Raw genomic sequence first — 27,125 nt, 5'->3', positions numbered from 1 at the left:
AAAGTGTTATTAAAAACTACATTCACAAAAGGTGCTAGACCCAGGCAGTTCTTTCAAATTCTTAGGATTATAGAAAAAGATGAGCTTCCCAGTTCTTTTAAGGAGTTAACCAAACCCACATTCCAAAGCCCTGAAGACGGCGGCCCACGTGCCTCGGAGCAGCAGACGGACCCCGCTGTCACTTATAGACACAAATGCCCTGTGACAGACACTAGCAGACCTCAGCTCACTGTATAGAACGCTCTACAGCAGGTCCATTTCAGGAACGCTTGAAACCTGTCCCTGTCAGATCACACGGCATCACGTCAAAGCAAAGAAACACACGGTCATTTCAATGCCAGCTGAGAAGGCGTTTGATACGATTCATCATCTCTGATGAAAAAGAAGCAACCTTGCAGCTCACAAAGAAGTTCTTAAAGCGACGGAACTCTCCCGAGCCCACGGCCCACACCAGGTCTACGACTGGAGCCCGAGGGGCGGTCTCGCCATGGCCAGGAGCCTGCTGAGCCCACGTGCAGGTGCTCAGGCCCGTCTCCTGCCTCGTGGGCCCCAACTCTGGTGTCAGGGCTTCCGACCTGGACTCCCAAAATAGTGCCCGCGGAACCGTTCCGAAGCAGGCTGGGGCTGGCTGTCCACGCGGCCACTTCCACTGGTGACAGAGAGCCACCCGCTGGGCCGGCCTGCACCAGGCTCAGAGTGAGCGTGCCAGGCCGTCTCACTGCCACCAAGGCCTCTGAGCACGCAGCCGACCAAGTGGCCCTTGTGACAGAGAACTAAGCCTGCTCGGGTGCGTTTCCCACGCCTGCGTGAGCAAGGCCGGCTGCACAGGACGGGCATCTTGCGTGCGTGATGCCTCAGGGATGTGAGAGGAAGTCTTGGTAACTGTTTGACTAAAAACACTTCCGTCCAGGACGCTGCCCGGGGCCTGGGAAGGGACGGTAGGACGCTCCGCACCTCCGCCGCCCGGGGCTGGCTACCGGAGCGCCTGGGCAGGAACGTTTGAAGTGACTGTGACCACTGCCTGCAAACGCACGTTAAAATGAGTTTTTCCAGGGTTCCTACTACAGGTTATTTTCTTAAGTTATAGAACAGAAACCTTTGACATCTTGGCGAAAGAAAAAAAAAAAGAAGAAGCAAAGCAAAGCACAAGGGCACTGCCGGCCCGAGGAGCCCAGCATCCGCGGGGACCGGTACCTACGCGGCACCGCGCCAGCTCACGCACGCCTGCCGGATGGTGCAGGCAAGCGCCATCCAGGCCTTCTGCCCCCACCGCACCTCCCGCCCGCTGGGAAGATGCTAAAGCACAGGTTCAAGGTCAGAGGGGGCCAGTGTTTGGGAGACAGCAGCTTCTCACAGAGCACCTGCCCAGCAGGCCCGGGAGAGCCGCCACTCCCGGGCCACAGAAAACGGACGCGGGACAGGCTCTCCCGCCCCCACCCCACAGGCCTGCGGCTTCGCCGGGTGTCCTGTGCTCTCTCAGTCCCTCCGGGACCGGAGGCAGCCCGTTGCAGCCCCAGGACATGCCAGAGGGCAACACAAGAGCCCTCTGGGGTCAGCCGAGCTTGGGGACGCTGCACAGAGGGCCAGTCCCCACGCACAGCACAGAAAAGGCCCAGAGTGACCGAGTCCCCACGTTCCCGAGACACAGTGTGGGTGGCGCTGGGGTGGCGGCCTGTCCCTGTGTCCTGTCATGCTGTCTTCTTTCCGGCTGCCTCTCACGGAGGACTGGCCTGCGCCGTGGCCCCCCGGGCCGGGGACGGTTCCCTCTCCTCGCCCGGAGCAGCCTCCGCCAGCCAGTCTTCACCTGCGACCCATCTGCAGCGGGGACAGGCCCCTGGGCTCCCCGTGAAACCCTCCCAGGCTGCCGCCCCTGTCCCCACCTGGGGACATCTGCTTCCCCCAAGTCTGTACTGGCTGACTCTGGCCTGGGGCTTTGGGGTACATCTCCAGGGCCCTGGCGCGGCACCCCGGCCCTGCCCTGCCCCGGCCCTCTGCTCCCGTGGCAGCCGCCCATTTGCTGTCCCACTGTCCTCCTGGACTGTGACCTGCCTTGGGGAGGAGAGGCCACACCCGCCCTGTTCCCTGCTGGCCCCTGGCCCCTGGGCTCCGTGCAGGAGGGAGAACGAGGGAGGAGGCCGCGGAGCCGGCGACTGCAGGCCCCACCAGAGGGCGTCACTGAGCCCCAGCGCGGCCGCCGGGCCAGAGGGGCGCGGTATTGGGCACTGCCCCTTCCGGCCTTGGCTGCCCAGTGGCCCCAGCGCGGACAGAGAGCCCTGGGGACATCTGGGGTTCCAGCCTGGAGATGGGGGGCTGCAGTGGGAAGTCCTGAGGCCCCCGGAGACCCCTCAGAAGCGCAGAGCTATGAGGGTCCCTGGCCAGCCCCCAGGCCCCGCCCTCTGACCTGTGACCAGGAGGTCCGGTTGGGGGGGGGAAGGGGACGCCCTGAGTGGACTCCTCAGCTCTGCGTCCGGGTGCCCGTGGCCCTGGGAGCTCTGTGTGCGGGCCGCATGGGGGCCGTGTGGACACTACGTGTGGGCCCTGTGTGGAGTACGGAAGGGCGCCCCTTACTCCAGGCAGGGCGCCTGGCTTGGCCAGCAGAGCACAGGCCGTCCTCTGAAGGACACAGCCTGCAGGGCCCCCAGGGCTGCCAGGGAGGCAGGACGGGCCAGCGCGCAGGGGGCGGTGTCACCCCTCAGCCCCCACGGGGAGAAGGGCCACCCAGGCATCTGTTACCAGCCGAGGGGACTCGGTGTCTTCCTGTGTCTCTGGGAGGTCTGGGCAGAGTCTGGTGGGGAGCACACAGCTTTGCCACCGTGCCGGGCGCTCTCTGCCCAGCCCTGCATTTCCTTAGCTTGTCCCTGGTCAGCCCCAGCGTGGCTCCCTCGTGGGGGTCTGCAGACAGAGCATCAGCTCCTCCCAGCCCCCCTAGTCCTTGGCAAGCCCAGCCTGTGGAGGAGCACCCACAGGCCAGGAGCAGGAGGGGCCAAGCAGAGGATGGGGAGGCTGCCTGTGCAGGACGGGGACACTAGGCTCTGGGGACTCCGGGCGGCAGAGACGCAGACCGAGGTGGTCACCGGGACGGGGCCTCTCCAGCCCCCTGTCACGGCTGGGGCCGGTGGCTCCGAGACCAGGGCGGGTCTGGGCTCCTGCTGGGAGCCTCAGCGGCTGGGCCCTGCGGGTGGGGCAAGCCCCGTCTCGGCGCCCCTGGGCGATGGGCAGCCCGTCACCAAAGGCCCCATGGGGGCCGCCCAGGAAGCCGTGGGCTTGTGGCGTGGGGACCCAGGGGTGGGGGTAGGTGGCCCACAGCCCCCGCAGCCGCTCTGCCTCCCGAAGGCCACACACCACATTCCCGTGACGGTTCAAGGCCCTGCCGTCCCAAGGACAGGACGCATGACACCTGTTCACAGGACACGGTCACTCCTCACGGCAGCCCTGCCAGCAGGTGTTCCCGTCCTTCCATACAGACAGGAGCTCCCAGGAGGCCTGGGCCAGTGAGCCGAGGGGGCACTGGTGGGCGGCCCGGGGGCCACCCCGGGGTCTGCCGGGCTCCCTCACACAGGCGCTGCTCCCTCTGCCCCCAAGGAGCCCCGCTCAGGGAGGGGCATCCTGGCCACCAGTCCCTCCAGCCTGACCCCTTCGCCTCCGGGCCCTGCTCCTGCTCAGATGGCCCCACTCCAGGATGGAAGGAATCTGGGCGCCTCTGCCCGCTGGGAGGAAGCGGAAGGGTTCTAAATCCATCCTGGCTCCGGGGCAGTGAGCTGTGGCACCAGACGCGGGGCCAGGAGCTGCCAAGCCCAGCTCCGTGGACAGGACCCACCTGGTGACGGGGGAGGGGAGGGGCATCGTGCTTCCTCTGAGAACCAGCCTCCTGGGGTCTGCACTCCCAGACAAAGCCACAGTTTTAAAGTTTTGGGGGTGTCCCCGAGGGCCTGGCAGGCGACCCCGGCCCAGGAGGCTGAGGAGGCGGAGAACCGGCGGTGCCCACTGCGGGCTGGCCTCACGGCAGTGCCCTGGGCGGCCTCCTGGGACCCCCGGCGAAGACACCCAGGTCCGCGGCCCCTCCTGGGCCCCAGGGCTCCCGCCCGCTCTGGGACAGGGGTGTGCACACGTGTCCAAGTTCCAGGATTAGGCATGACAGCCGGGCACTATATTTGGACGCTAACACCCTGGGGACACTGTCCTTGCAAAGCCTGGCCTGCGGCTGGAAGGGGGGCCGCTCCCCGGGCTGCCCCTCGGTCCCTCCGTCAGGCTTGCCCCGAGCACTGCTGCCCTGCCTGGAAACCCCGTCCCACTTATGCCACCGAGAGCCCCCGCGCACCGGGGCTCCCTGCACTGGGCTGAACCCCACCCTCACGCCCCTCCATCTCATGCCTCCGTCCAGGCTGCCCCTCCCCCGGTGCCCCCGGGCCCGCCCCACTTCCTCCAGAGCTCAGGGCAGCACCGGGCGGGGGAGCGCTGGGCAAGGACATTCCGCTCCAAGAAACGGGAGGAGGCGGGGCTTTGAGCTCTGAGCCTCGGTGCTCCCGCCTGGAGGACGGGCGCGGTGGTCCCTGGCTCGCAGCAATGGGGGGTGAGGCCCCCGCCCGGTGGACGGTGGACGCAGTCCCAGCGAGGCCGAGAAGCCCCTGCCGGAGGCCCGCCACCGGCCGCACAGCTGTGGGAGCCCCTGCGCTGGACGGGCGGCCCCGGGAGGCCCCGCCTGCCCGCCGGGCTCCCGGAGGCTGTGGGGTTCTGGGCACCGCAGGCGGGCAGTGTGTGTGGCCTGAAGCCCGTGAAGGTGACCCCTGGGCAGGTGGCGCTGTCCCAGGGCGGCTCACTGTGCCATCAGGGGAGGGGACAGGGGCCGCGGCTTTGCTGTGCCTGACAGCTTCCCGTCCTGTCCTCACCGAGCACAAGGCTGTGCTGGCCGGCGGGGCGGCCGCTTGCCTCATTCTTGAGGGGCAGCCCGGATGATGGGAGCTGATCCCCACCCACTGTTGGGGCTCCCCCCGGCCCCAGGACCATGAGGGGCGACCCAGCGGCCACCCCACTGGCCCGGTGCCAGCTGAGTCGAAGTGCACATCTGGTTCTGAACCCCTTCCAGGTGCCGGGTGCCCTCACCTAACTTTCCAGGGAAGCGGGACTAGGAGCAGGTCACCCCGAACCCGACCCCGGGCCTTCCTGTGAACACATGCCGATGCGGGAGAGGAGGACACCGTCACCCCAGCAAGGGAGAGCCCTCCGGACATCCACGGGGTCTCTCTGAGATTCAGAACTGCCCTGGGGCGTGAGCCTAGACTTGGAGCAGCCCCGGTGTGCCGGGAGGTGGGAGACAGAGGAGCGGGTGTTGTAGGGACCCCGCCAGCTTCAGACACACCTGGCTCCTGGGACCCCACCTGCTCGTGGGAAACTGGAGGCTGAGTCGGAACCACTGCTGCTCGTCAGCCCACGTCCCCGGAGCTCCCGGCTGCCCGGCCTGAGGACATGTGTCTTGAGAGCTGCCCAAAAGCTCCCCGACAAGACCCCGCCCCCCCAACACACAGTCACAGTGGCCCCAGGCCAGTCCTGCCTGCCTCTGGCCTTCACCACCCCTTCCGGGTCCCCTGGTTCTAGCAACTGGGGAGCGACCACGCCAGGAAGGAGGGGGTCATATTCACAAAACAAACTGGAACCTCCTCGGCTTTCACTGGTAACATGACAAAAAGCCAGAGGCCCCGGAACAGCCATGTGACCTTCAGGCCCCGCGGTTGCCCGGCCGCCCGCAGGCGCAAAGGCAGCGGAAGCGCCGGGCAGGGTCTGCGTTCCGCGAAGGTGCTCACCGCACGGCTTGCTTCCAGCATCTGCCTGGATTTGACAGCCACAGGTCACGGGGAATGGTGACAGCAGCAATGACCAGGCGTGCGTGAGCTGACAGCCTGCCTGCCTGTGGCCAAGGGCCCTGGGGACTGAGGCTTGTGACTGATACAAGTCACAACAAGGGGGTGACAAAGGTAAACCAAAGCAGACGAGGGCGGGGAAGGGCAGGCGTTGGACCCTGGACTGGAGTCCGTGAGGAGGGGTGCGGATGGGAGGGAGGGCACAGTCCCGTTCTTCCCCCGGGGGCCCGATGGGTGGTTGGAGGGCACCAACGTGGAAGCAGACACCCGCGGCCCACGCTTCAGGGCGCGTCTAATGAAAAGAATGTGTCACGTTTCAACCTCACTGAAAGATAAAGGGAGACGCGTCCCATTTTAACCGGAGCGAGAGAGGAGTCAGGGTGCGACGGGGAAATCAAGGCCCAGGACGAGGGCCTGAAGCGCAAACCTGATGTGACTTCCTCCGTTACAGGGCTCATCCCTCCCGGGTGGAACAATAGAACCCGGCACCACGCTGTGTCCCAGAGAGCGTTCACGCCGAGTTACCTCGGAAGACCCCGAAGCGTCCAGGGTGAACAGACGTGAGTCGTGGAAACCCCGGGATTTCAGTGCCAGCGTGAAGCGGGGGGCCCCTGACAGCAGCAGCACTAAGTGGGGTTTGGGAGAAGCGTGACGCTGCTTCAGGGGCGGTACCCGGGGCCGAATAACGCGGACTCTGAACGCCGTAAAGACAGCGCAGGACGCGGGTCGGGGAAAGAAGACCGAAGCGAGAGCAGATGGTCAGGGGAGGAGAAGCTGAGGCCCCTGCTCCGGTCCTCGGAGGCTGAGACGCACGGGAAGGAGCTGGAGGACAGAGCCGAGCCCACGGGCGTCTCGGCGGGAATCACACGGGAGGCACCGACCTCATGGTCAGGCACCCGTGGAACACGCACAGAAGGGCACTGCGCACCAGATCGGGGAGAAAACCTCGGTGAAAAGACAGAACTGCGAGTTCCTCACGCAACGCGCTCTGCCCGCGGGAGGAGAGGAGACGGGGGGCCACCCAGGAGGCAGGCAGGACGCAAATGGACCTGCCTGAGGGTGAAGCGCCCTTAGAAAGAGCGCCAAGGGGACAGCTGTCTATTGAGAAAATACAGTTGAAAGAAACAAGCACATACCAGAATCTACAGAAAGTGATGAGTGAGATCAAAACCCACAGAGGGGGACGGATAACATCCGTAGGGGGAAACGGCACAACTTTAAATGCCTTTATTGTGTTAAACAAAGGCGAGGAAGATGAACTAAAGAACAGCATCTAAATTATATCTTCGGAAAGCGGCAAAGACTTTTTTAAAAGTGAGAAAAGTGAGGGAGAAGTCCATGATGGGAGGGAAAGCCGCTCTCTCGCACGGGCACGTTAACGAAAAGGTGGGTCCTCCCTCCCCTCCTACGAGCGAGGCTTCATGTGAAAAGACGAAAGGGCGGAGGAGGCCTTACGGCTCAAACCCCACGAGACAGGACACCACCCCTCTGGGGGAGCACCGCCCGTCCCCCCACCCTGAGAACCCCAAAGGCTACTGACCGAAGAAACAAACTGAAACACGAACATTACACAAGAAATGGGAAGTCACGGTCCCTCAGTCACGGAGGGAGAAAACCAGAGAGAAAAGTCCCCCTGCCACCGAGAGCTGACGGTTTTAATGACTCACTCACTGGGCCTTCCAGGGGACAGACGCGTCTCGCCCCACAGAAGTTATTTCCCACCCTCGACTCTGGGGCCATCCAGCCCACGGATGCCATGAGGCAAAAGTGACCTCGCCCTAAAACCTGACGAAGGACACTCGCACAGAGGGAAGCGGGACCTAACTGCTAGTGGGGCGGATACGGTTAAGCTGACCTTGCGGGAGGAAGCCGAGGCCCCGTGGGGTTAAGCGGGACCCCAGGCCCATGGGTGGGGCCCGTCGGCAGCCCCAGGCCCAGCCACAGAAGCTTCTCTGACTGATGGCTGACCGGCAGCTCCTGAAGGTAGCAGCCGTCAGCCCAACCAGGCCAGCCGCCCTCCCAGGACACGGGCGCCGAGCCGCTCCCGCAGAGAGACATCGGTCCCAAGCGGAGGGATCCGTGATGCGCCCATGATGAGATCCACGTCGATCAGAATCTCAGCATGACTTTCTATGGCAATTGGCAAAATGGTTGTTCAGTTCTTTCGGAGAAACAGGCAGAAAGTAGATCCCAGAAAGCAAATATAATGGGAAAAACAATGAAATGAACCCACTAAAAGGGGAGGAGGTCTTCTGAACGGTAGGAAATGTTATAAAGCCATGCTGGTAATTTAAACGTCTAGTGTGCTCCAAAACACACATCGAAACGAATCGAAACAGACTCCAGCTGGACTCTGTCTGCACAGAGCCTCACAGAAATCAGACTCAGGCCTCAGAGTCTACTTCCATGGCCACTGATTTTTATTCCGGTGTTAAGCCTAACGAGGCCATGGAGGTAGGAGACATCATTAAACAGGTTACATCAGGATGATCGGGGCAGGGAGGAAATACCTTCTAATTCACGTCTAAATGTAACCGCCCGGCTTGGTCAGGAGACCAGCAGGATTCCAAAATGCAGGACGGCCCATCAGAGGCAGAGCCAACGGCCACGGCCACGTGACCCAGAATCGCACCCCCGGCTCTGTGCCCGCAGCCCAGCCCCGCGCGGAGCAGGTGGGTGTGTGCGCCGCAGCCGAGGGGCTGAGCCACGGAGCAGCGGCATCACCCACACAGACACAAGTGACAGGCACATGAGGACAAGACACTCAGGACAATGACAGACAGTGAGGCTCCACGGCTTCAAGAGTCAGCAGAAGAAGGTGGAGACCACCACCCGATCACGCGGAAGAGGAACAGCGAGGGCTCTGGGCAGGTAACGGGCCCTCGAGAAACGTCAGACGGCCCACGACGAGGCGGAAGCAGCCCGACCTCCCAGCGGGCGGAGGCGGCCACTGAAAATCGGGGGAGCTCTCCCTTAAACCTGCAAAGAGGAAGTCTCTACAAACTCAGGGCTCACGAACCTGAGAGACAGACGAACGTTCTCGTAGGCGTCTGGTGACATAAATGAGTGAAGGTTTGAAAGGGCAGCTGGGTCACACCTCCGGGGACCGCAGAGTGTTCCTGGCACAGGCTGGACGAGGCCTGGGCAGGAACCCTTGAAGAGGGAGTTGAAAAAAGCAGCCAGGTGCATGCCCAGAAGTTCATTTAAACAGCGAGAACCGGGCAGTGGCTGAAGGCAGGCAGGACGGAGAGACGGGGACCTGCGCATGGGCCCTCCTGCCGTAGAGCTGACTGTCCGCACCTGGCCCCGGGGGCGGGCACAGCAGACTAGCCTGGCCTCGCTGCCCAAAAGGAGGGACATGTAAGAAAGTGGGTTTTCCACCTTCTGCCTGAGCCCGGAAGCCAGGAGAAGAGGGGACTCAGACGTAGGATGCACCGGTTCCAGAGTGTGTCCCACAGGGCGCCCTGCGCCCGAGGGTGTGCAGTGTGCACCGGCAGGCCGGGCTGTGCCCAAGCTCCTGGACGCCCCCACGTCCCCAGGGTGGACGAGCGCGGCCCCCGCCCTAGTGCTCGGGGGAGGCCCACCGTGGATGGCTGGGTTCTGGGAGGCCCCGTAACCGGGCTTCCGGAGCAGGGCGCGTACTGGGGGGAAGGTCAGCCTTCAGAGGGGCACTGGCTCCGGTTCCCACCCCGGCACATCCCACGGCGTGCCTCACTCCCTCCCACTGCCTTCGGTCCCATCACGTGCGGCCCCGCCCCGCCCCCAGGACAGTCCCAGGAGGATGCTGGACCCGTCTTCCCGGACAGCGAAGCCCCATCTCCACGGCCTGAGCAGCCCTGGGGTTTCAAGCTGCTGGGGGCGGGGCCGAGGCAGTGTGACCGAGGGCGGGGTGGGGGCGGAAGGCGCTGTGTGGAGAGTCCCTGTCGCCAGGACGCGTCCCACCTGCCCTCCCCCCCATTCCCGCCCTGATCTGCTTAGTGTCACTCTGCTTCTGACCTTTTACAGTCGGACACGGGTTCCATCCACAAACCGAGGTGGCTGCGCCACAGGGCAGTGGATCACTGGACAGAAAAAGACATCCCAGCAGGCCCAGCGCTCAGCCACCATGGTGTCTGGGGAGCATCTGTGCCCTCTCCCCGGGCCAGGAAGGCGGCGACCAGGGCCCCCGGGCATAGAGAACGGGGTCTGCACCCTCCGCCCCGGCTACCGGCGCAGAGGTGGACGCCGCCAGCACTGGCCAGCCCGGGAACTCTGGGACAGAGCGGAGGGGTCCTGGACGGTGCGAAGGTGAAGGTGGGTTTTTGGGGGCTCACTGAACTCTGATGACTGGGCCACGCCGGCACGGTCCCCCTGCCCAAGGGGGCACCTCAGAGCCTGCAGCTGGGCAGGAAGGAGAGGAGCAGACGGGCCTCTGGTCTCCCAAGACACCCAGGACTTCTCGCCGCGGGGAGAAAATCCTACATGCGGTTCCTTTAAAACCACCCACGTTCCGGCTCAGTTCCTCATTTCTGAGATTCTTCTCTTTCCTTGTTCTGCTCTTTCTCTTCTCCTGACACCCACAGGGAGGCCTCTGGAAATGAGACTTCCTGATGACATTTTTCCTTGTTCTCCATCGCTCCCCAAATTAGATTGTACTCCCAGCTAATAAATGCAATTACATTCCATTTCCATTAGGGAACCGGGCTGCGGCTGAAGGAGCTGACCGCTGGGACAGGGAGGGCGAGGCCTGGTGCGGAGGGGACCTGCCCTGCTGAACTCACCGAGCCCCGCAGGGACCTGGTGCGGGGACAGCTCAGGCCCCCTCAGACAAAAAGGGCTCCGGGGATCGCCTGCAGCCACGCTTATGCCGGGGGTCTTGGTCCGGCGCTGCCGAGAGCCGTCACCAAGTCAAATGCAGAACCACGCTGGGCATGGTCTAGGGTCAATGGTGGCTGCGACCGACCTCGAGACGCAGAAGCAAAGCAGGCCCACGGCCCCATGGCGGGCCGCTCGAGACTGCCCACTGTCCTCCTGCTAGAACAGCGCTGGGCGCCCTCAGCAGCCCTTGCTCTCTCTCCAGAAGCTCCTATCTCTGAGCGATGGCACACGGGGACGCGGGGCAGGCCTTTGGAGACGAGCCCACGCTCTGTGCCACGCCCCTCCCCCCACCGCGACATGGTGCCCACCACGGGACAATGTCTGTGCGCCACGGCGCCGGGCACCGCCTAGACCTGGGAGCACCAGGGAGCCCGGCCAGCGCTCGTCAGGGACGCGCTCAGCAGCGAAGCACGCGGGGTGGGGGGGCAGGAGGGGCGGGGAGCCCTGAGCCAGAGCGAAGGAGGGGCCGCGCACCGGCAGGGTCCGGTCTGCAGGGTGCGCCGGGGAGGGGCGGGCGCAGAGGACCCGCACTGCGACACACTTCGTGTTAGCAAGGGGGGCACGGGAAAAGCGGGAGCACGCGCTCGGTCATGCGAAGGAAACACGAGAGGGGAGGGCAGGAACGGATGAGAACGGCTACGGCAGGGGCGGGTGGGGTGGGGGAGCAGCGCCTCCCTGAGCCTCCCTCCCAGTGCAGCCCTGGCGCTCAGCGCCCCGGGGTGACTCTCGGTTTTCTGTGTCCGCCTGCCCACGCGGCTCACGCCCACCAACGACGGGCTTTAAGTGAAGGAGATGGTCTTTGTGAAGGGGGGGGCACCCCACCCGGTCAGTTGAAAGGCTCCAAGACCAAGTTAAGAAGTTCTGCCTGAGACCACAGCGTCCGCATGGGCTTGCCGGGCCCCACGAGCTCGTAAGACAATCCCTTGGAGTAAATATTGTCATAGATCGCGTCTCCTGCACCAGGCGTGGAGGGAGCCCACGCACACGCTCACCTCGCAGGCTGCGCGGTTTCCCTGGTGACAGCTAAACCCCTAGTGTGAACGTGTGTGTATTTACATCTGTGCCTACTCTGTGTCTCCATTATCTGTTACCCATCCGTCTGTCTGTCTGTCTGTCTGTCTCGGCTTCCACACCCCATTCTTTAAGAAAAGGAACCAGCTCTTCTCCGAGAAAGAGCTGGTTCCAGGGCCGGGGCAGGAACTGTGACGCTGGAAATTAAGGAAGTGCCCCCGCCCCGAAAGCCAGCTAGCAACACATGCTATGTCATGCAACATGTCATGTAACACACACCACACAATGTAACGTTTTGCCATGTAACACATCATGCAATGTAACGTATGCCATGTAATGTATAATGATTTTGGTATAACAAGGGCTTTTCCCCCATGCTCCCTCAATTATCTTGATTTTCTTTTTAACGGTCTTTTCTTTTATCGCTTTTAGAGAGAGGGGAAGGGAGGGAGGAAGAGGGTGAGGACACCGATGTGTGAGAGACACATCCACCCGTTGCCTCCCTCGCGCGCGTGCGCTTCTCTGGGACAACCCACAAAATCGGTGACCTTGCACTCGGCGGGATGATGCCCCCACCTGCTGAGCCACAGCGGCCAGGGCTTGATTTTCTTTTTTAAATAAAAGGAATTTCCTGGCCCCCGTGCCCACCCGCAGCTCCCATTTCCAGCTGTGTCTCCGCTCAGCTCTGACAATGAACAGCCCTCCTGGGCCCGGGTGACCATCATGCCCGTCTGCACACCAGGCCCCGTCAGAAACCGGCAGCGGTGGCTTTAGTTTCTGCTTCTGTGGGAACATCACCAGTGCTACCCCGTCTTTGGCTAGGTGACAGTTTACAACCCAGCGACGCAAACCCACGATCGCGCACGCAGCGCGGCAGGCAGGGCGCCCGTGGGCCTCAGGGACAATCCCGCCTCACACGCGCACCGCCCTGCCTGAAGAACAGGCTGTTCTGACTTCTCACTTCCTGCCCCCGGCCCCCACTTTCTCAGCCATGACTGACCTTTCAGTTTAGAAAAGGGGACCTCGGAGGGCAGGAACGAGGGGACCGTGCTGCACCCTGGCCTCCTGCTGGCCTCGTCACATGGAGTTCTGCTCAGGCTCCAGGGGGCCGAGCTGCCCGGCCCAAGAACAGAGGAGTCTGCACCCTCTGGGAGGACAGGGAGGTGGCGATGGGCCCCGAGGGGCGAGAGGAGGGGCACTCTGGCAGAAGGACCGAGTCACGCGGGGAAGGGCTCCGTGCCAGCTGCCCTCCGTGGGGTGCCATGGCCCCCTCCACTGTGACCCTCCCCAGGACCCCAGGGAGCTCCCGGCCCCGAACAGGAGAAGGGACGCACTGGCCACCCGTGGGGACCAAACGAACCAGCACGGACACCCTGCAGACCGGGGCGTCTGTCAGAGCCTCAGCCACCGGGGCCGCGGGGCTCCAGGCCGCGTTCTCCACGGTCCCGGGACGCCTGCACTGGGACGGGCCACCAGCATCCCGGGCTGGACACAGCCCTAACGGGACCCTGTCTCCCGCTGCCTCGGAGATGCCCTGTACGAGGCCCAGGTCGTCACGAACACGGACGCCTCCTGCCCCTCAGTGTCCCCACTCACCTGTCCTTGGCCCCTCCCTCCCCGTCTGTCCCCGACCCATGGCCACATTCGGTCGCCCTGGGCTGCGGTGAAGAGCCCCTCCTGTGGCCCCCAGCGGAAGCCTCTCACCGGGCCCAGGGACCCCGAGGTTCCCCAGCCCCATCCCGCCCCCCGGGGGCCACACGGGACTCACCTGATGGTCTCGTCCCAGTCGCACCAGAACGCCTTCCCCACGGCCTCCATGTCCACCGCGAAGGGGCCGAGGCAGAGCTCCTGCAGGAGGGCGCCGGCGTCGGCCTGCGGGCAGGCGGTGGCCGAGGAGAGGCAGTGCGCTGCAAGGACAGGGCGCGGGGCGGTCACCTCGGCCTGTCCCGCCCGCCTCCTGCTCCCCCGCAGGCGGGGGCTCCCCTCCCAGCAGCGGCCCGGGCGCCACGGGCCTGTGACGGCCTGGGGTGGGGGGTCCGCTCTCTCCCTCACGGTGTGCAGGGACGTGCAGGGGCACCGGGCACAGGCTCTGACACGCGTGCACTGTTTCACCCTCACCCGCCCCCTGGCGTGCTCCCAGCACTGCGCGGACGTGGAGACCTAGGCGGTGAGAACGTTCGCGGGGGCTGGACCAGGGCTCCTCATCTGACGCCTCTGCCCTCTGCCCAGAGTGAGGAGGAGGAGGGGAGGACCGGCCCCTCCTGGGGGCGCCCACGGAAGAGGGTCCTGTCCCGGGTCCTGTCCCCTGCCCCGGACCCCGGCTCACGTCTGAGGCTGACGGCCTTCAGCGACGAATAAGCCAGGGACAGCGGCTTCGCGAGACCCGCCTTCCGCCTGGGGAAGAGCACAGCCCGAAACGAGGAACGGCCCCTCAGGCAGGCGGCGCGTCTGCTCTGGCCTCTTCTCTGCAGGGCAGGTGCGCGGTGTCCTTCCCAGACGCCATTCAGGGCCACGCCGAGGGCGGGCCTCTGGCTTTCCTGCCGCCCCTGCTGTTCTGGGTCCTCTGCCCAGAGCTCTGCCTGCCCCGCCCACGCTGCTGAGGGAGCCCACCCGAGGGACGGGTGCAGGGCTGGGCCCCGGGCCGCCCAGGAGGCTCAGACGCCGAATCAGGGAAGGGACTCCAAGCCACCACCCAGCCTCGTCAGAGGGGGGCCTCCTGGATGGTCCCCGCCAGGCTCCCCACCAGGACGTCTTTCCCTGCGAACCCCAAATGTGGCCTGTCCTCCCGCTCCCGCCCGGCTCTGCCCCGACCCCGGGTCCCACGGCCCTGGCCACTTGCTCAGCACCTCGTTTGGCCGGCGAGGACACTTCCTTCTTTCCTAGGACTGTTTGTGCTCCCGTCACCTCCCACTCTTCTCTGACACATTATGTCCTCCCAGCAGCTCTGTGTGATAATATCTGTCACACGAACAAGATCGAGACACCCCACTTCACTCTGCGAGGGCCTGGGCGGGCGCCTGGGGCTAGGGGCCGGAGAACGGAGGTGACCAGGCACTCAGTCCGGGCTCGGGGCTCTCCGCTGCCCCGACGAAACCCCTCGGGCTGATGTGACGCTGGACAAGCCTGTTACAAGGACACTGGTGGCTCCCAAGTCCCCAGAGGGTCCGATAGTCCAGCAGAGCCAGTCCCCGGGGCAAGGCAGGCCGCCTCCTCTGTCCCCAGCAGGGGGTGCTGGTGCTGGGGCCAGGGGTCACTGTCCCCTCCACCTGCCCCCAGTCCACCGTTCCTCCTGTTGAGGTGTCCCTTCCTGGTGCATCAGGTCAATTTCTTTCTGTTTCCTCCGCCACAGAGAACAGCCCCCCCCCCCCCCCCGACCCACGCCGGCCCGCCCTGCCCTGCCCCCCGGCCTGCCCCTGGCCTGGCTCTGAGCTGGTCCCCAGGATGCTGCGTCCCTCACCTCTGCCTCCAAAGGGTGGGACCCCTGATCTGTGGGGATGGAGACCCACACTTCTCCTCCTGCCCCTTGGGCAGCCGGAGCCGGTGGGTTCTCTCCGCAGCTCCTGCAGGTGGGGTGGGGGGCGGCCGGCGCTCTTACACCAGCCTGAGGCCGCCGCCTCGGCCCCAAACAGAGACAACATCAGCGTTTTCACAGATGCCGTCGCCTGGGGGGTACCCGCAGCTGCTTGGGTCCCGCCCCTGCGAGATGCCAGTGATCTGCTCACCAGTCAGGCCTCCGGGAGGCCCGGCAGGCGCGCTGCTCCCCGCGGGCGGACAGGGGCCTTCCTGGCCCTCAGAGGAGCGCCCGCGCTGACGGGGCCGGGGGTCCCTCAGGCCACAGGGTGGGTGTGCTGAGACCTTGGGCACCTGGGTTTCTCAGCAGAGACGAGGGCCCAGCGGTGGGAACCCAACGGGTCACGTTCTGAGCCACTGTGGTCTGTGTCTGCACGTGTGACAGGGGGCAGATCCCATGTCTGCAGAGAGAGGGCCACAGACCCCTCATCGTCCCCTCCCAGAGCTGCGGGGGAGCCCGGTGATGGTGGCAGCGGGGGCTGAGCTGGGGAAGGGCCGCCGCGGACAGGCCTGCTGGTCAGTGACCGGGCTCGGGGCTGAAGACAGAGCCTCCCCTCTGGTGCCCTGAGCTGGGGGGTGGGAGCTGCCCAGGTGCCTCCAGGGACCCTGCAGAGCCCGGCCCTCCAGCTCCTGCAGGACTGCTCCCCTCTTGGCCACGGCTTCTTTGTAAGAGAAATGGGAGCCCCCCACCCCGACCCCGCTGGGCAGGCTAACAGGGCTGCTTTCCAGGGGATGTGTTCAGGGACGGGACCCCATCTCAGACGAGCGGCCCGTCCCTGTGAGGTGTCAGGGCGAGCTGCCTTGGCAACTCCCAGGACCCTGTTGTCCAGCGGGGACCGGGCAAGGGCACCGGGGAGAGGCCCGGCGGGGGGCGGGGCGGGCGATGACGAGGGCACGGGCCACTTCCCCGGGTGGTGAACACAGATGCGCACTGGCGCGAGTCCACATGGGTGTATGTGTGTGTCAGAACCTTCCAGATCGCACATGTGCATGTCCTCAGTCGTCCTAGGTCAGTCACACTCAGTGACGCTGACGAACGATACCCAGAGCGAGGGAAATGTCCCGAGCGGGTTATCCCTGGGCGGGGGTGGGGGGTCGTTATGGGTGGTCTTCATCTCTTGCTTTCTGTCCTTTCGTCCACACGTTGTTTGTGAGATATTGTCCTGCATTCCGTGCACAGCCTCCCCCCACGGCGTTGGAGAGACCCTTGCCCCGCAGGCTGGCTGCAGCCGAGAATCGCTCCCCGCTCCCCGCCCGGGAGCCGCCCGCCTGCCCGGAATGCCGGGGCGGTGACGTCAGCAGCGCTCGGTCGGGACATGTTGCTCAGTCCTCCTCAGCCTGTTCCGAACAGGAAAACCCAAACCAAGACCCCGACAGACTGAAACACAAGAACTACAGCCAGCAAAAGCTCCTGCTCAACCCTCAAGCCCAGCACACCGTCGCCCCTGGGCCCCGCAGGGCACGTGGCTCTGTGGCTGCCCGCTGCGGGGCCCGCGCCTCCCCCGACACGGGCTTCTGGCAAATCTGGGGGGCCGGCAGCCCCATAGGTGAAGGGGCGAATGTGTGGGGGGCATCCCACTCCTGGGGGGGACGGCTTATGTTCCGCCTCTGCTCTGGCTTCTAGAAAGTTCAGAGTGGTTTGGGTCTCGCCTGCCTCAGCCAAGGTCGTGAGAGACACCCCCTCCCGCCCCCGCCCCTTTAAGCACCCACTGAAGGTCGTCCTCCCTGGGTGGGCTTCGGTGCTGTGGTCTGACCCTGTGTCCCCCGGTTCCTCATCATACTTGTGTCCCCATCAAGAGCCACCCTCTGTGTTCCTAGCAAGTTGGGTGTCAGGCCCTGGGTTGGTCACAGGCCGCTTCTGTGAGACTTGCTACTTCCTCTGCCAAAGCCACAAGCTGGGAAAGCCCTGTCCAGCCTGGTGACAACCAGAACTCTTTCCAAATAACCGATACAGCAGGCGCCACCATCCTCTCATTTGACACAATGGGACTGGGGCCCAGGGAGGCAAAGTGACCTGCCTGGAGTCACCCAGCCCTGGAGCAGTGGAGCGTGGACCCAATCCCTGTCACGGGGAGAAGGTGAGGTCACCCAGCCAGCTCACACCAAAGCCTGGCAGCGGCAGGTCCCCAGGGTGGGCACAGACTCCACCACCCGCCCCTGCTTGAGTGAGTCCTGCAGAGGCGCCCAGGCCGGGGATCATGAGGTGCCCCCAGAACACGAGGTCACCCTGAGAACAGCGGCCCAGCGGCCTCTCCTCCGGCACTAGGCCCGGGTCCCCATCGAGCAGGCGTGGCAGGCTCAGTCCCATCATGCTCACCGGTGTCCTTACGGGACACACGGTCCATCAGAGAAGGGCAAAAGGATGTCCTTGATCTTACAAACCAATTTCCGCAGCTCGCCTGTGAGAGACGTCCGTTCCGCACGTGTTTAACCCCACAGCGCAGTGTCCCGGCGCCGAGGGGCCACCGGAGGAATGCGCCCGGGGACTTGCCGGGCAGGGGCAGGACCCGGAGCCTGGAGATGACCTTGCTGGGGCGCAAGGGGCCAGCCCACCTGAGTGCCCCTCCAGCTGCCCTCCCATCTGGTGCCCCCTGAACCGGGCCGGGTCACCAGTGCCCCAGGGGCAGCGCCTGACGGCCATGGCGGCTTCACAACCAGCAGGTGGCCACATGTGACATTAAACGGTCCTTCCTGAACATGATACAAACAGACTTACCCATGGAAAGGGGACTCCCTCTCTGACCCTCTCCTGCCGCCCCTCAGAAATAAAACAAAAAAGCACTTCTCCCCAACGCTTCCAGGTTTGTTACCCTGAGCCAGGAGGAGGGGGCAAGGTCGCCCCTCCAGGCAGAACGTCCCCTGCCCCCGCCCTGCCCCCCCCCCCCCCCCCCCCCCGCAGCTGGGCCTTCCTTGCAGGGGACCCTGAGTGAAAAGCCAAGAAGAGGAAAGAAGGAAACAGAGCGAGAAGCCAGCTCTGTGGGAAGCGAGGACAGGGAGACAGCCAACCGCAGAACAAATGTACAAAAAAGGAGCTTTTCTTCGATCCCGGCAAGAACTAGCTGGAAAACAGATGGGGGAAAAGTCCCACTCGGGGTAGGAAACCGTCCCAGCCACACCCACTCCCGGCAGCAGCGCAAACCCCACACGAGTCCTAGAAATGGAACAGGTAACCCGCAGGTGGACCACGGCGGAGGCGCGGCGGGACAGACAGCTGTTTCTTAACCCGCTGGTCTTGACGTTCATCCTCCCCGTCAGTCAGTAAGTCACCGCAGTCGCCAGTCAAATCCCAACAGACAATCTGCTCAAACGCTATGGGCGTTCTGGACGAACAGGTGTCTCTGTGACGGGAGGGAGGCATCGCCCTCCCAGGCCGCTCGCTCCCACCCGAGGCTGTCACCTGAACCCCCCCCCGCCCCCCCCTGCGCCCTGGCCTTGTGCGGACACCTGCCCCCTGGCCTCATCCCTGCGGTGGGCAGGGCCTTCAGCTTTATACAAGTACGGATACAAGATGCCGGTTCAGTCTGAATGTCAGCTGAACGACGTTTTTTTTTTAGTATTCGTACGTCTCCATATTTCACGAGACATACTTCCTTCATTTGTCACTGATCGGAACTTTGAATCTGACTGCGGCCCTGGGCCTCAGCCAGACGCTCCAGCTCCCACGCCCGGCCTGGGCCGGGAGCCTGGCTGACCCTGACCCCCGCGCTTCCCCACCGCCCAGGCCCCATCCCACGGCCGTCCTTCAGTTGCACCTCCGGAACTCTCCGGAGCCTCCACTCCTTTCTCAATCCTCTCCCCTCACACCACTCAGGCCCCCTGCCCCCTCCCCATGCCCCGCCCCAGCCTGCAGGAGCCCAGGGCTTTTAAACCACTCTCTGGTGTAATGCCTTCAGCACCCTGCAGGTCCCCTTGGCCCTTGGAGTGAAATCTGAGCCTGCCCTGGTCCCATGGCCCAGCCTCAGGGCAACGCCCTCCCCTGACCCTACCACGCTCAGTCACAACCACTTCCGGCAAGTCCCCAGGATCAGGGCCTTTGCGTAACAGCCCTGGGGATCTGGAAGCTCTTCCCAGACTCTTGGGGGCTCGGGGCCGGGCCCTATCTCTAGCTCCACACCCCTGGCTTATTCCTTCCACACAGCAGCACCACTTATGAACCCTGCTTACATGGCCCAAGGGTTCGCAGCCCCATGGCTGGCGCACTTTTCCCGGGGGGCTGTCCCGGGCTTCCACCTCCTAGGGCCCCCTCCCAGCCATGACACTGACCCACTCGTGTATGAGACAGAGAAAAGTTTCCAGGAGAAACGGTTCAGTGCCTGCCCCAACTCCCCCTTAACCAGCCACCTCCCCAGCTAGCAGGCCGCCCCTCTTCCTCCTACAGACCTAGCCACGGAACCTTCTGGAGCGTGAGCGCACACGCAGCAGTGAGCCGACCTGGAGTCCGGTCACCAAGTGTCTGTTTCGGTGACTGCTTTGGAGACCTCTTCCCCGTGACCCGCGGCTTTGCTGGGTGATCCGGGAACTGCGTTTCCTCTGTGGCCACGTGGCCACACGGCGGCACCTGTGTCCCATTATTTGCTTGTCAATCGCTCTTCTGCCTTCCCAGGTGATTCCGGCTCAGGACCCTTCCTGGGGAGCCTCGTGGCGTGGGCTGCAGAGCCCTGGGAGCAGGGTGGGCACCACCCAGGCCACAGGCGGGTCACTGCTCCCCTGCCCCGTGGTTGCCAGCAAACTCTGTGCTCCCTTGGGAGCTGCGGACAACAGCAACCCATAGGGGGCTGACCTGGGTCCCTGTGTGGCATGCGCGTGGGACGCTGCCACTGTGGTTGGTGTGATGGGGGCTTTGAGGGCACATAGAGAGGGCAAGGGTCACCCCCAGGGTGGTGCGTGGGGGTGGCCAGGGGAGGCGGGAGGTCACCTGGGGGTGATGGCGGTGGCATGGCCTGGCAGGGCCTGAGGGACTGCAGAGGGCAGAGTGGACGTGAGCCAGGTGGCAGACGAGGGCAGCTGGGCTTCTGGTCTCTGGCCCCCCAGAATCCACCGTAGGAACCCGCGTGGGAGGAGGGAGGGAGGGAGACACTGTGAGGCCTGATGAGAATCGAGTAGGAAAGGCCGGGCCGTGGGGCTCAGGCCCGGACCCGGGGCTCCTGTGGAGCCCTGGCTGGGGCGTCTCCGCAGACCCTGCTCCAACCAAGCCGCCTGGAATCTGTGCTTTAAACGCGGATGGAAGCGACGTCTTTCAATGTCAAAGAAGGAACCAGACTAGAACAATCTCGGAGAAGAAAAGCATTTCCCGGGACAACAATCGCTTCATTGTGTCCCGATGAAGGCGAGCTTGTTTGGGTTGGGCGCCCTCCGCTCCGCTGTGTTGACACAACCCTCCTGGCCGAGGACAACCGAGTTCTCTAGAAACCTTGCCCAGCCCGAGGTCACCCTGCCCTGGAGGGAGAGCCCCGGTGATGGGGACACCCCGCTGGGGGCTGCCTGGGGCGGAGTTGGGGCCCAGGGCACCGCTGGCGAGGTGGCTGAGGACGGGGCAGAGAGTCGTGTCCGCTCCGCGGTCTCCTCACCTGCCAGGAAGAAGGTGCGGGGCAGGCAGGTGGCAGGGCCCGGCGTGGGTGCTAAAGCCACCGCGGCCGCCCTGGCCACCTCCACTCCCGCCTCCCAGCTCCTGCTCCCCCTCCTCGGCCACAGCGACTCCCCAGGGCAACAGGAGGCCCTTCTAGAGCCCAGTGAGCGCCTGCCACCACCAGGCACTGTCCTGCGAGGGACACACCCAGCTCAGACATGGTGGGGTCACAGGGTTGCAAAGTTCACCCCATGGGCTCAACTTAGGGGCTTGAGGGTGTCAGGAGAGCTCTGTCTGGTCAGAGGCAGGTGCCCCGTGTGGCTCACAGGATGGGCCCTGGCAGACGCGGCGGCAAACAGGTGTCACAGCCCATGTCCCCGGCCCTCCCTGTGACACCCCTGGGGGCAGGCCAGGACCCACTGAGCGGGGAGCCCACCATGGCAAGTGGACCTCGGGAGATACGGGCTCTGGGCCCGATGCAGGGGACGCCGGACGCCAGCCCTGCAGGCTGCGCTCTTGGCGGCTGGAGTTGATGCTGCATGGGGCTGCCGCTCCGTCCCCTCACCCCGGCCGGACACCAGTGTTAACGGAGCAGCTGTGACGCTGGCTCGCTCCCGCGGGAAACCAGGAGGAAGACCCCCGGTATGCTACTTGCCTGAGGGAAGGATTCTAACTCACACCTCCTCGACGCGGGGCTCACTGCCGCGTCCACGTGGACACGGATGTTTCTCAACAGCCCTGGCCTGGGACTGACTACGCACACAGACCGGCATGCGCCCGTGGAAGCGAGACAAGAATCCAGCCACTGCTCCCTGCAGGGAGTCAACAGACACACTGAGCTGATTAGCAACCGAGATTCCTCCAGATCTGGGCTCCAGGACTGGAAGCGTCGCGGACTGAACACAGCAGGGCAGCCTGACTGAAGCAGCCAGCGCCCTGCACTTCCTGTGATGTCCCGGGAGGTCACGGAGACACTGGTATGTGTGTGCAGAAATCAGATCTCTCCGTGATCACAGCAGCCTTGCAAAGCGAGCCCCACACCCCCAGCATGGCCCCAGGGAAGGTGGTGGCTTCTCAGGACAGGTGACTGGAGTTCACGTGAGTCAGCGTGGACCAGCCCTCAGGAGCTCGCCACGCAGTGACACAGAATGTCCCCTCTCCTGGCGATGGGAAGCTGTCCAGCGGCTGTCCACACAACTTCAGAAATGCGTGCATGGTGCGCCCGGAGGCTTCCGTAAACAGAAGAGCACACAGGCAGGCATGAGAGGCCCCGAGCAAAACCAAGTCTTATAAACAGCGAGATGTTAAAGACCAGGCGCAGAATGCAAGCAGATTGAGCAAGAAAAGTAGCTTGATCGTAAAACTGCTACAGAGGAGTTCCTGCACCGACTCGAGGACCAGCACCCTGAACAAAACCCCATGCAGCCCTTCTGGGTACTGAGGTCTTCCTCGCCAAGCAGATCTGGCTGAAGCCACAGCTTGGGAGGGAAACACCGCTGATTGCTGCTGGGATCCCGTGACAGGACTGTCCTGATAACCTCATAAAGTCGTGTTTATTTTTGCCAAGAGACAACATGAGCCAGACCCCTCAGAACAATTTAAAATTACAGAACTTTGGACTCGGCCCAGAACGCGTTATCGCTTTCTTGGTAAACAAGGAGGGTCTTTATCTGTGGTCACGACATGGTGCTTATTTACACGCACGCTTCCCAGGGCGCAGCTCCTGCACGGCACAGAAAACACTGATTTATGGGGGGGAAAAAGGACTCAGCCCAGCTAGCTCTGTGCCTTGCTAAACAGAAATGTTTGTTTCTTTGGAAACCAAAACAGTAAGTTCCCTGTCAAGCCAAGCGGACCCTAGCACCAGAGGAGAGAATAATATTATTGTTAGGTTCTGTTTCACACATAACTTCAGCCCAAACTCGCAGGTGGCAGAAGGTCCGTTTCCAGACTGCGTTACACCGATGCTGCGGGATTCCTGCAGACTCGCCACTGGCCGGCGCGGTTTATGAACAGTGAGACCTGCGCGGTCCTCGGCCCCTCTCCGCCAGGGTCGGGGCCATCTCCAGGACAAGCCACACGGCCCCCAGCGGCTCTCCCAGCTGCCAAAACAGCGCAGGGGTGCCCCCTTCAGCAGCACCCGCAGGTGCTCCTGACCGCACCACCCTTTCTGGGGGGAGGCTTTCCCGGGGCTACCGGATCCTCCCACTTAAATGACCTATTCAGTTTTTTTCATTTTAAACATTTTTTAAGAGACATGATTCTCTCCTCTGCTTTTAATGTCTTTTATGTACATACATGTGAGCATGAATACGCCTTTTAAAGTTTACTGCAGGAAACATCGGTGCTTCCCAGTTCTGATCTTTCCCCCCTGATGGGATATATGTTTATTTAACAGGAGCACAGGCAAATGTTAGGTTTCCATGAGGTTTCACCAGTTTGGACTTTTTAATTCCTGGTACTTTCACATTTCCTTCTGCCTGTGTTCGGGCATTTCTCTCTGGAGTCATTAGTCAAAGTGACATTTAACAGCCCCATGAGAAAGCAGCATCTCTCAGTAATGCGTGCGGCCACTTAATCATGCAAGATCCACCTTTTTACTAAAAGGCATTTAAATACCTAAAGGGAGTCTGACAGCTAAAGCCATTTGAAAAGGTTTCTTGGAGTTTTATGAAAACTGGACAAGAAAAGTGAGGGCGACAATGGCTTTTTAAATTTTTCTCAGTCCCGTGCCAGGTCTTAGAATCTGGGTTTCAGCCTCGAGTCTGTCCCAAAGAGGAAGCGAAGCCGAGCACTCTGCCAGCTCACCCCGCGGGAGCAGGAGGAGCCGTGGACATGTCCCGGGTCAGCCGGTCCTCCTCCTGCAGACAGCCCTGGGAGGTGTGCTGGCGAATCAGCAACCGCCGTGCGTCAGAGTGAGGTCTTCAGTCTACTCTCATCTCTGGATCAAGGACCGTGGCTCTGACCCCCAAACACGCGGTCTGCCTGGTGCCTGCTCCCCCCCTCACTGTGTCCACGTGTGGTCGCCTAAGGAAGCCCGCCCCACGCAGGCGGTCACCGCAGCTCCAGCGGGGGGGCACAGGGGTGCAGGCGGCGCACCTTCTGAAAACCAGCAACTCCCCGGGTGCAGGGGAAGGTGTCTCGTGCTTTTAGGACCTCCTTGCCCTCAGTGGCCCCCACTCCCCCCAAGCTGCCCCTCTTGTTGCAGCCTTGAGTGGCCCCTGCCCATGCCCAGGGCCTCCCGCTGAGCCGGAGCCACAGCGCCCAGACGGCCCGCCAGCTCGAGGGGCACAGCCGGTGCGCTAGCTGCGCCCTCCACCCCTTGAGAGCGCCGAATGCGTGAGGGGCCACGGCTGGGGGTCGGGGGTCGCGGTGGCTGGGACCAGACCCTACTCACCCAGAAGCAGCCAGAGGCTGCGCTGTGGGAGGCCGCGCAGGCCCGGGGCCATGGCGCACTGCCGAGCCGAGCTGAGCCGAATCTGGCTGCCGCGCGCCCCGCCGAGGTCTGAGCGGCTGGGCGCCGGGGCAGGAGAGGGAGCGGGCGGGCGGGAGGCGGCCTGCCCGGCCCACTGCGCCTTCCCGGGTGGCGTAGGTCCGGCGGGGGCGGGGGGACGGCTGTGAGCGCCACCCGGAGGGATGCCCAGCAGGGCCAGCACCTGCCGCCCGGGTGCCTGGAGGAAACTGCACCAACCAGGCGACCAGACCCACGCGAGGCGCCCTGACAGCGCGGAGCGAGCGCAAGCCCAGCCAGGGGAGGGCTGGGCCCGACCCGACTCAAGCTGACCAGGCGGGCGCGCGCAGCGTCTGCGGGACCCTCCCTGGGGCTGCACCCTCGGGCCCTGGGGGTGGCCGGGTGCTCCTGGAACATTCGCCAAGCAAACGGACACCTTTAAAACTAGGCATGGTCTTCTAGACAGGGCGCCTCCGTCCTCACAGGAGAACCATTCCCCTCTCCGCCCGTTTCCGGCCACTCCCGCAGGGGCGGTGGGTAGGGATGGGCGCCGGGGTCTTGCTAACGGCAGAGACCACCCTTGTGCTCCCACCCCTCCCCCAAGGCCCGGACGCTGGGTACCCCGTGGGGATGAACAAGCTTGGCGTGGGGGGAGGAGACTCAGTGATCAGGAAAGGACACAGGGACGAGGAGGACCTGGCGTCCACGCTGAGACCGAGGGATGGGGAATGGCCTGGCGCAGGGGCCAGGGGTACGCAGCAGACACGCGCGGAGGCCCCGGGGGCCCAGGGACCGTGGCCCTTTGCTGGCGCTGAAAGGCGGCTCCGGCCCACGGACTTGCTAGGGAGGACGGGCGGTGAGAGGCCGGGGGACTGCGGGGGCCTCGGGTCAAGTTCGCACTCTGACTCATGCAGAGCGCACAGCGCCGGGTTTGCCCTGCTGGGGGTCACTGCGGCGCCCGGGTGGGGGGCTCACGGAGCGGCCCGCGAGGGCTCCCTGGGAGGCCCGGGGAGGAGCTGGCTTGCCGAGGCAGGTCGCACAGACCGAAACTGAGCCCGGTGCGGAGCCGGCCTGGGTCTCCCCTCGCAGGGGCCGCTCCCGCAGCAGCCTCTTCGGGGAGAACTCCGAATACTGGCGTCAGTTTATGCCCAAGCTACCGAGCCGGCCAGGGCCCTTGGTGCCCCGGTCACGTCCGCGGCTGAGAAGGGCAGCCCCTAGAGCACCAGGAAAAACGAGGGGAGCCCTTCCCGCTGCTAAACGGAAGGGAAACAGGGCCACCTGCCGTCAGCCGCGAGAACAGGAGGCCCCGGGCGGCCCGGCGTCACCCGCCCCTCACCAAACACAGACCGGGAAGGCACCCGGGCCAGCACCTGCGACCTGGGGGCCCCGAACGTCCCGAGGAAGGGGTTTTCGTCGGCCGGTGGGGGATGGCGCACGCGCCCTCGGCCAGCCCCGCCCCCCCCACTGGGGGCCTGGCGGCCACCGGACCCACTTCACACACCCGAATCCTTCCCATGCGTGAGGCTGTGCGAGGGGAGGGCTAGTGCGGGGGCCATGCCACGTGGGATGGCACAACGTGGGGGGCGGGTGGGGTGCAGCCCTGCGCCAGGTGCGCCCTCTGCCGGTGGAAGCCAGCGGCCCGGAGACAGAGGACGCTCTGCTGGGACTCGCCCGCGCTCCCCGCGCCCCCAGTCCCCGGGGCGCCTGCCTGCCGCTCCTGCTCCGCGGCCTTTACTGCGGTCCCGTCGGCTGGGAACACGGGGGCCGCTGAATGAAAGGCATACACGAACCCCGAGTGCCGTCGTTGCAGCTTTTCTGCGAGTGTAAAATCACTGCTAACTGACCCTCGTTACTCAGGACGGGGTGTGTCTGTGCGCGGAGGGGAGGGGACGGGAGAGGGGAATTCATTTCTGAGCCCGCCAACCGCGCGGGCGCCTTTCCCCTTTCCCCGCTTCTGCTCGTCTGCGTTGTGCGCTTACCGGTTGCAATCCAGAGCCCCCGAACACTGTGACCTGTGGCCTGCTGCACTGTGAAGTATGGAGGCAGGACAGACATTCTTAGAAGATGAGGAAGACTTTTGAAAGTAGCATAAACGCAAGCGCAGGTCACTGCACCGGAAGGTGCACACAGCCCGGGCCGGTGACAGGGACACCGCCGTCGGGAAGGCCCAGCTGCTACAACTAAAGGGCCCGCCTTTTTTATTTTAATGCTCTGTGGTGTCCCGATAAATAGTCTGAGAGAAACAACCGTTTTGAGCAATAATGTGTGTTAAGATTATCTGAAACTTTTCTAGTCCATGTTGAAAATAATGTTTCAACTTTATTCAAAGCTGACTCTTGAGTGTAGCCTTTTAACATAAATAACCATATCATTTAACTTCTAGGACGAGACCTTCACAATTCTAGGGTTCTACTAACTTGAAGTATGGCTCCACCCATGAGACTCAAGTTTTTGACAGTTTTAAACCCCCCGATGGACATTTATCTGTCAGTCCCTGGTAGGCATTTAGGGTGGTAATAACCGAAGACAAACTACTACCTGAAACAAAACGGAAGTCTGATAAGAAGGAAGAACGCAGAAACCCCGTGGTCTGACGGGTGGCCTGGGAGGCGGCGCGCATGCGGAAAACGCCACCCACCTGCACGGAGGGACAGCACCAGCGGCCACACTGTAGATTCTGCCTTTATTAAGTGTCAATACATCAAACACAGATGCTAAATGAGTGACTTTAAACCAGGTGACACCTACTAAACATGAAATGCCCCGAGTACTGTGAACACTCGGAGGAGAAAATGCGTACTCAAATGTCCATCTT

At 63.6% G+C, this 27,125-nt stretch overlaps 1 protein-coding gene across 3 annotated transcripts in view; it reads right to left on the bottom strand.

The window, feature by feature from the left end:
- The window catches only part of RAMP1 (receptor activity modifying protein 1), a 32,903-nt gene extending 6,523 nt beyond the window's left edge, over window positions 1-26,380 (bottom strand). The window contains exons 1-2 of one of the 3 annotated variants that reach the window (XM_090269665.1): window positions 26,290-26,380; window positions 13,492-13,630 (exon numbers count right to left, since the gene is read on the bottom strand). In XM_090269665.1, coding sequence (XP_090125791.1) covers window positions 13,492-13,630; window positions 26,290-26,365 — 215 coding nt within the window. In that variant the 5' untranslated portion in view covers window positions 26,366-26,380. Of the gene's footprint in view, window positions 1-13,491; window positions 13,631-18,009; window positions 18,029-24,256; window positions 24,391-26,289 lie in introns of those variants that run through there. The other 2 variants (XM_090269674.1, XM_090269682.1) reach the window with 2 other exon arrangements.
- Window positions 26,381-27,125: the final 745 nt, after the last annotated feature.

This window comes from Furipterus horrens, unplaced genomic scaffold, assembly GCF_987537825.1.
Source record: "Furipterus horrens unplaced genomic scaffold, mFurHor1.1.pri manual_scaffold_1, whole genome shotgun sequence".
Classification (NCBI taxonomy): domain Eukaryota; kingdom Metazoa; phylum Chordata; class Mammalia; order Chiroptera; family Furipteridae; genus Furipterus; species Furipterus horrens.
This window is presented reverse-complemented; position numbering and strand designations above follow the sequence as displayed.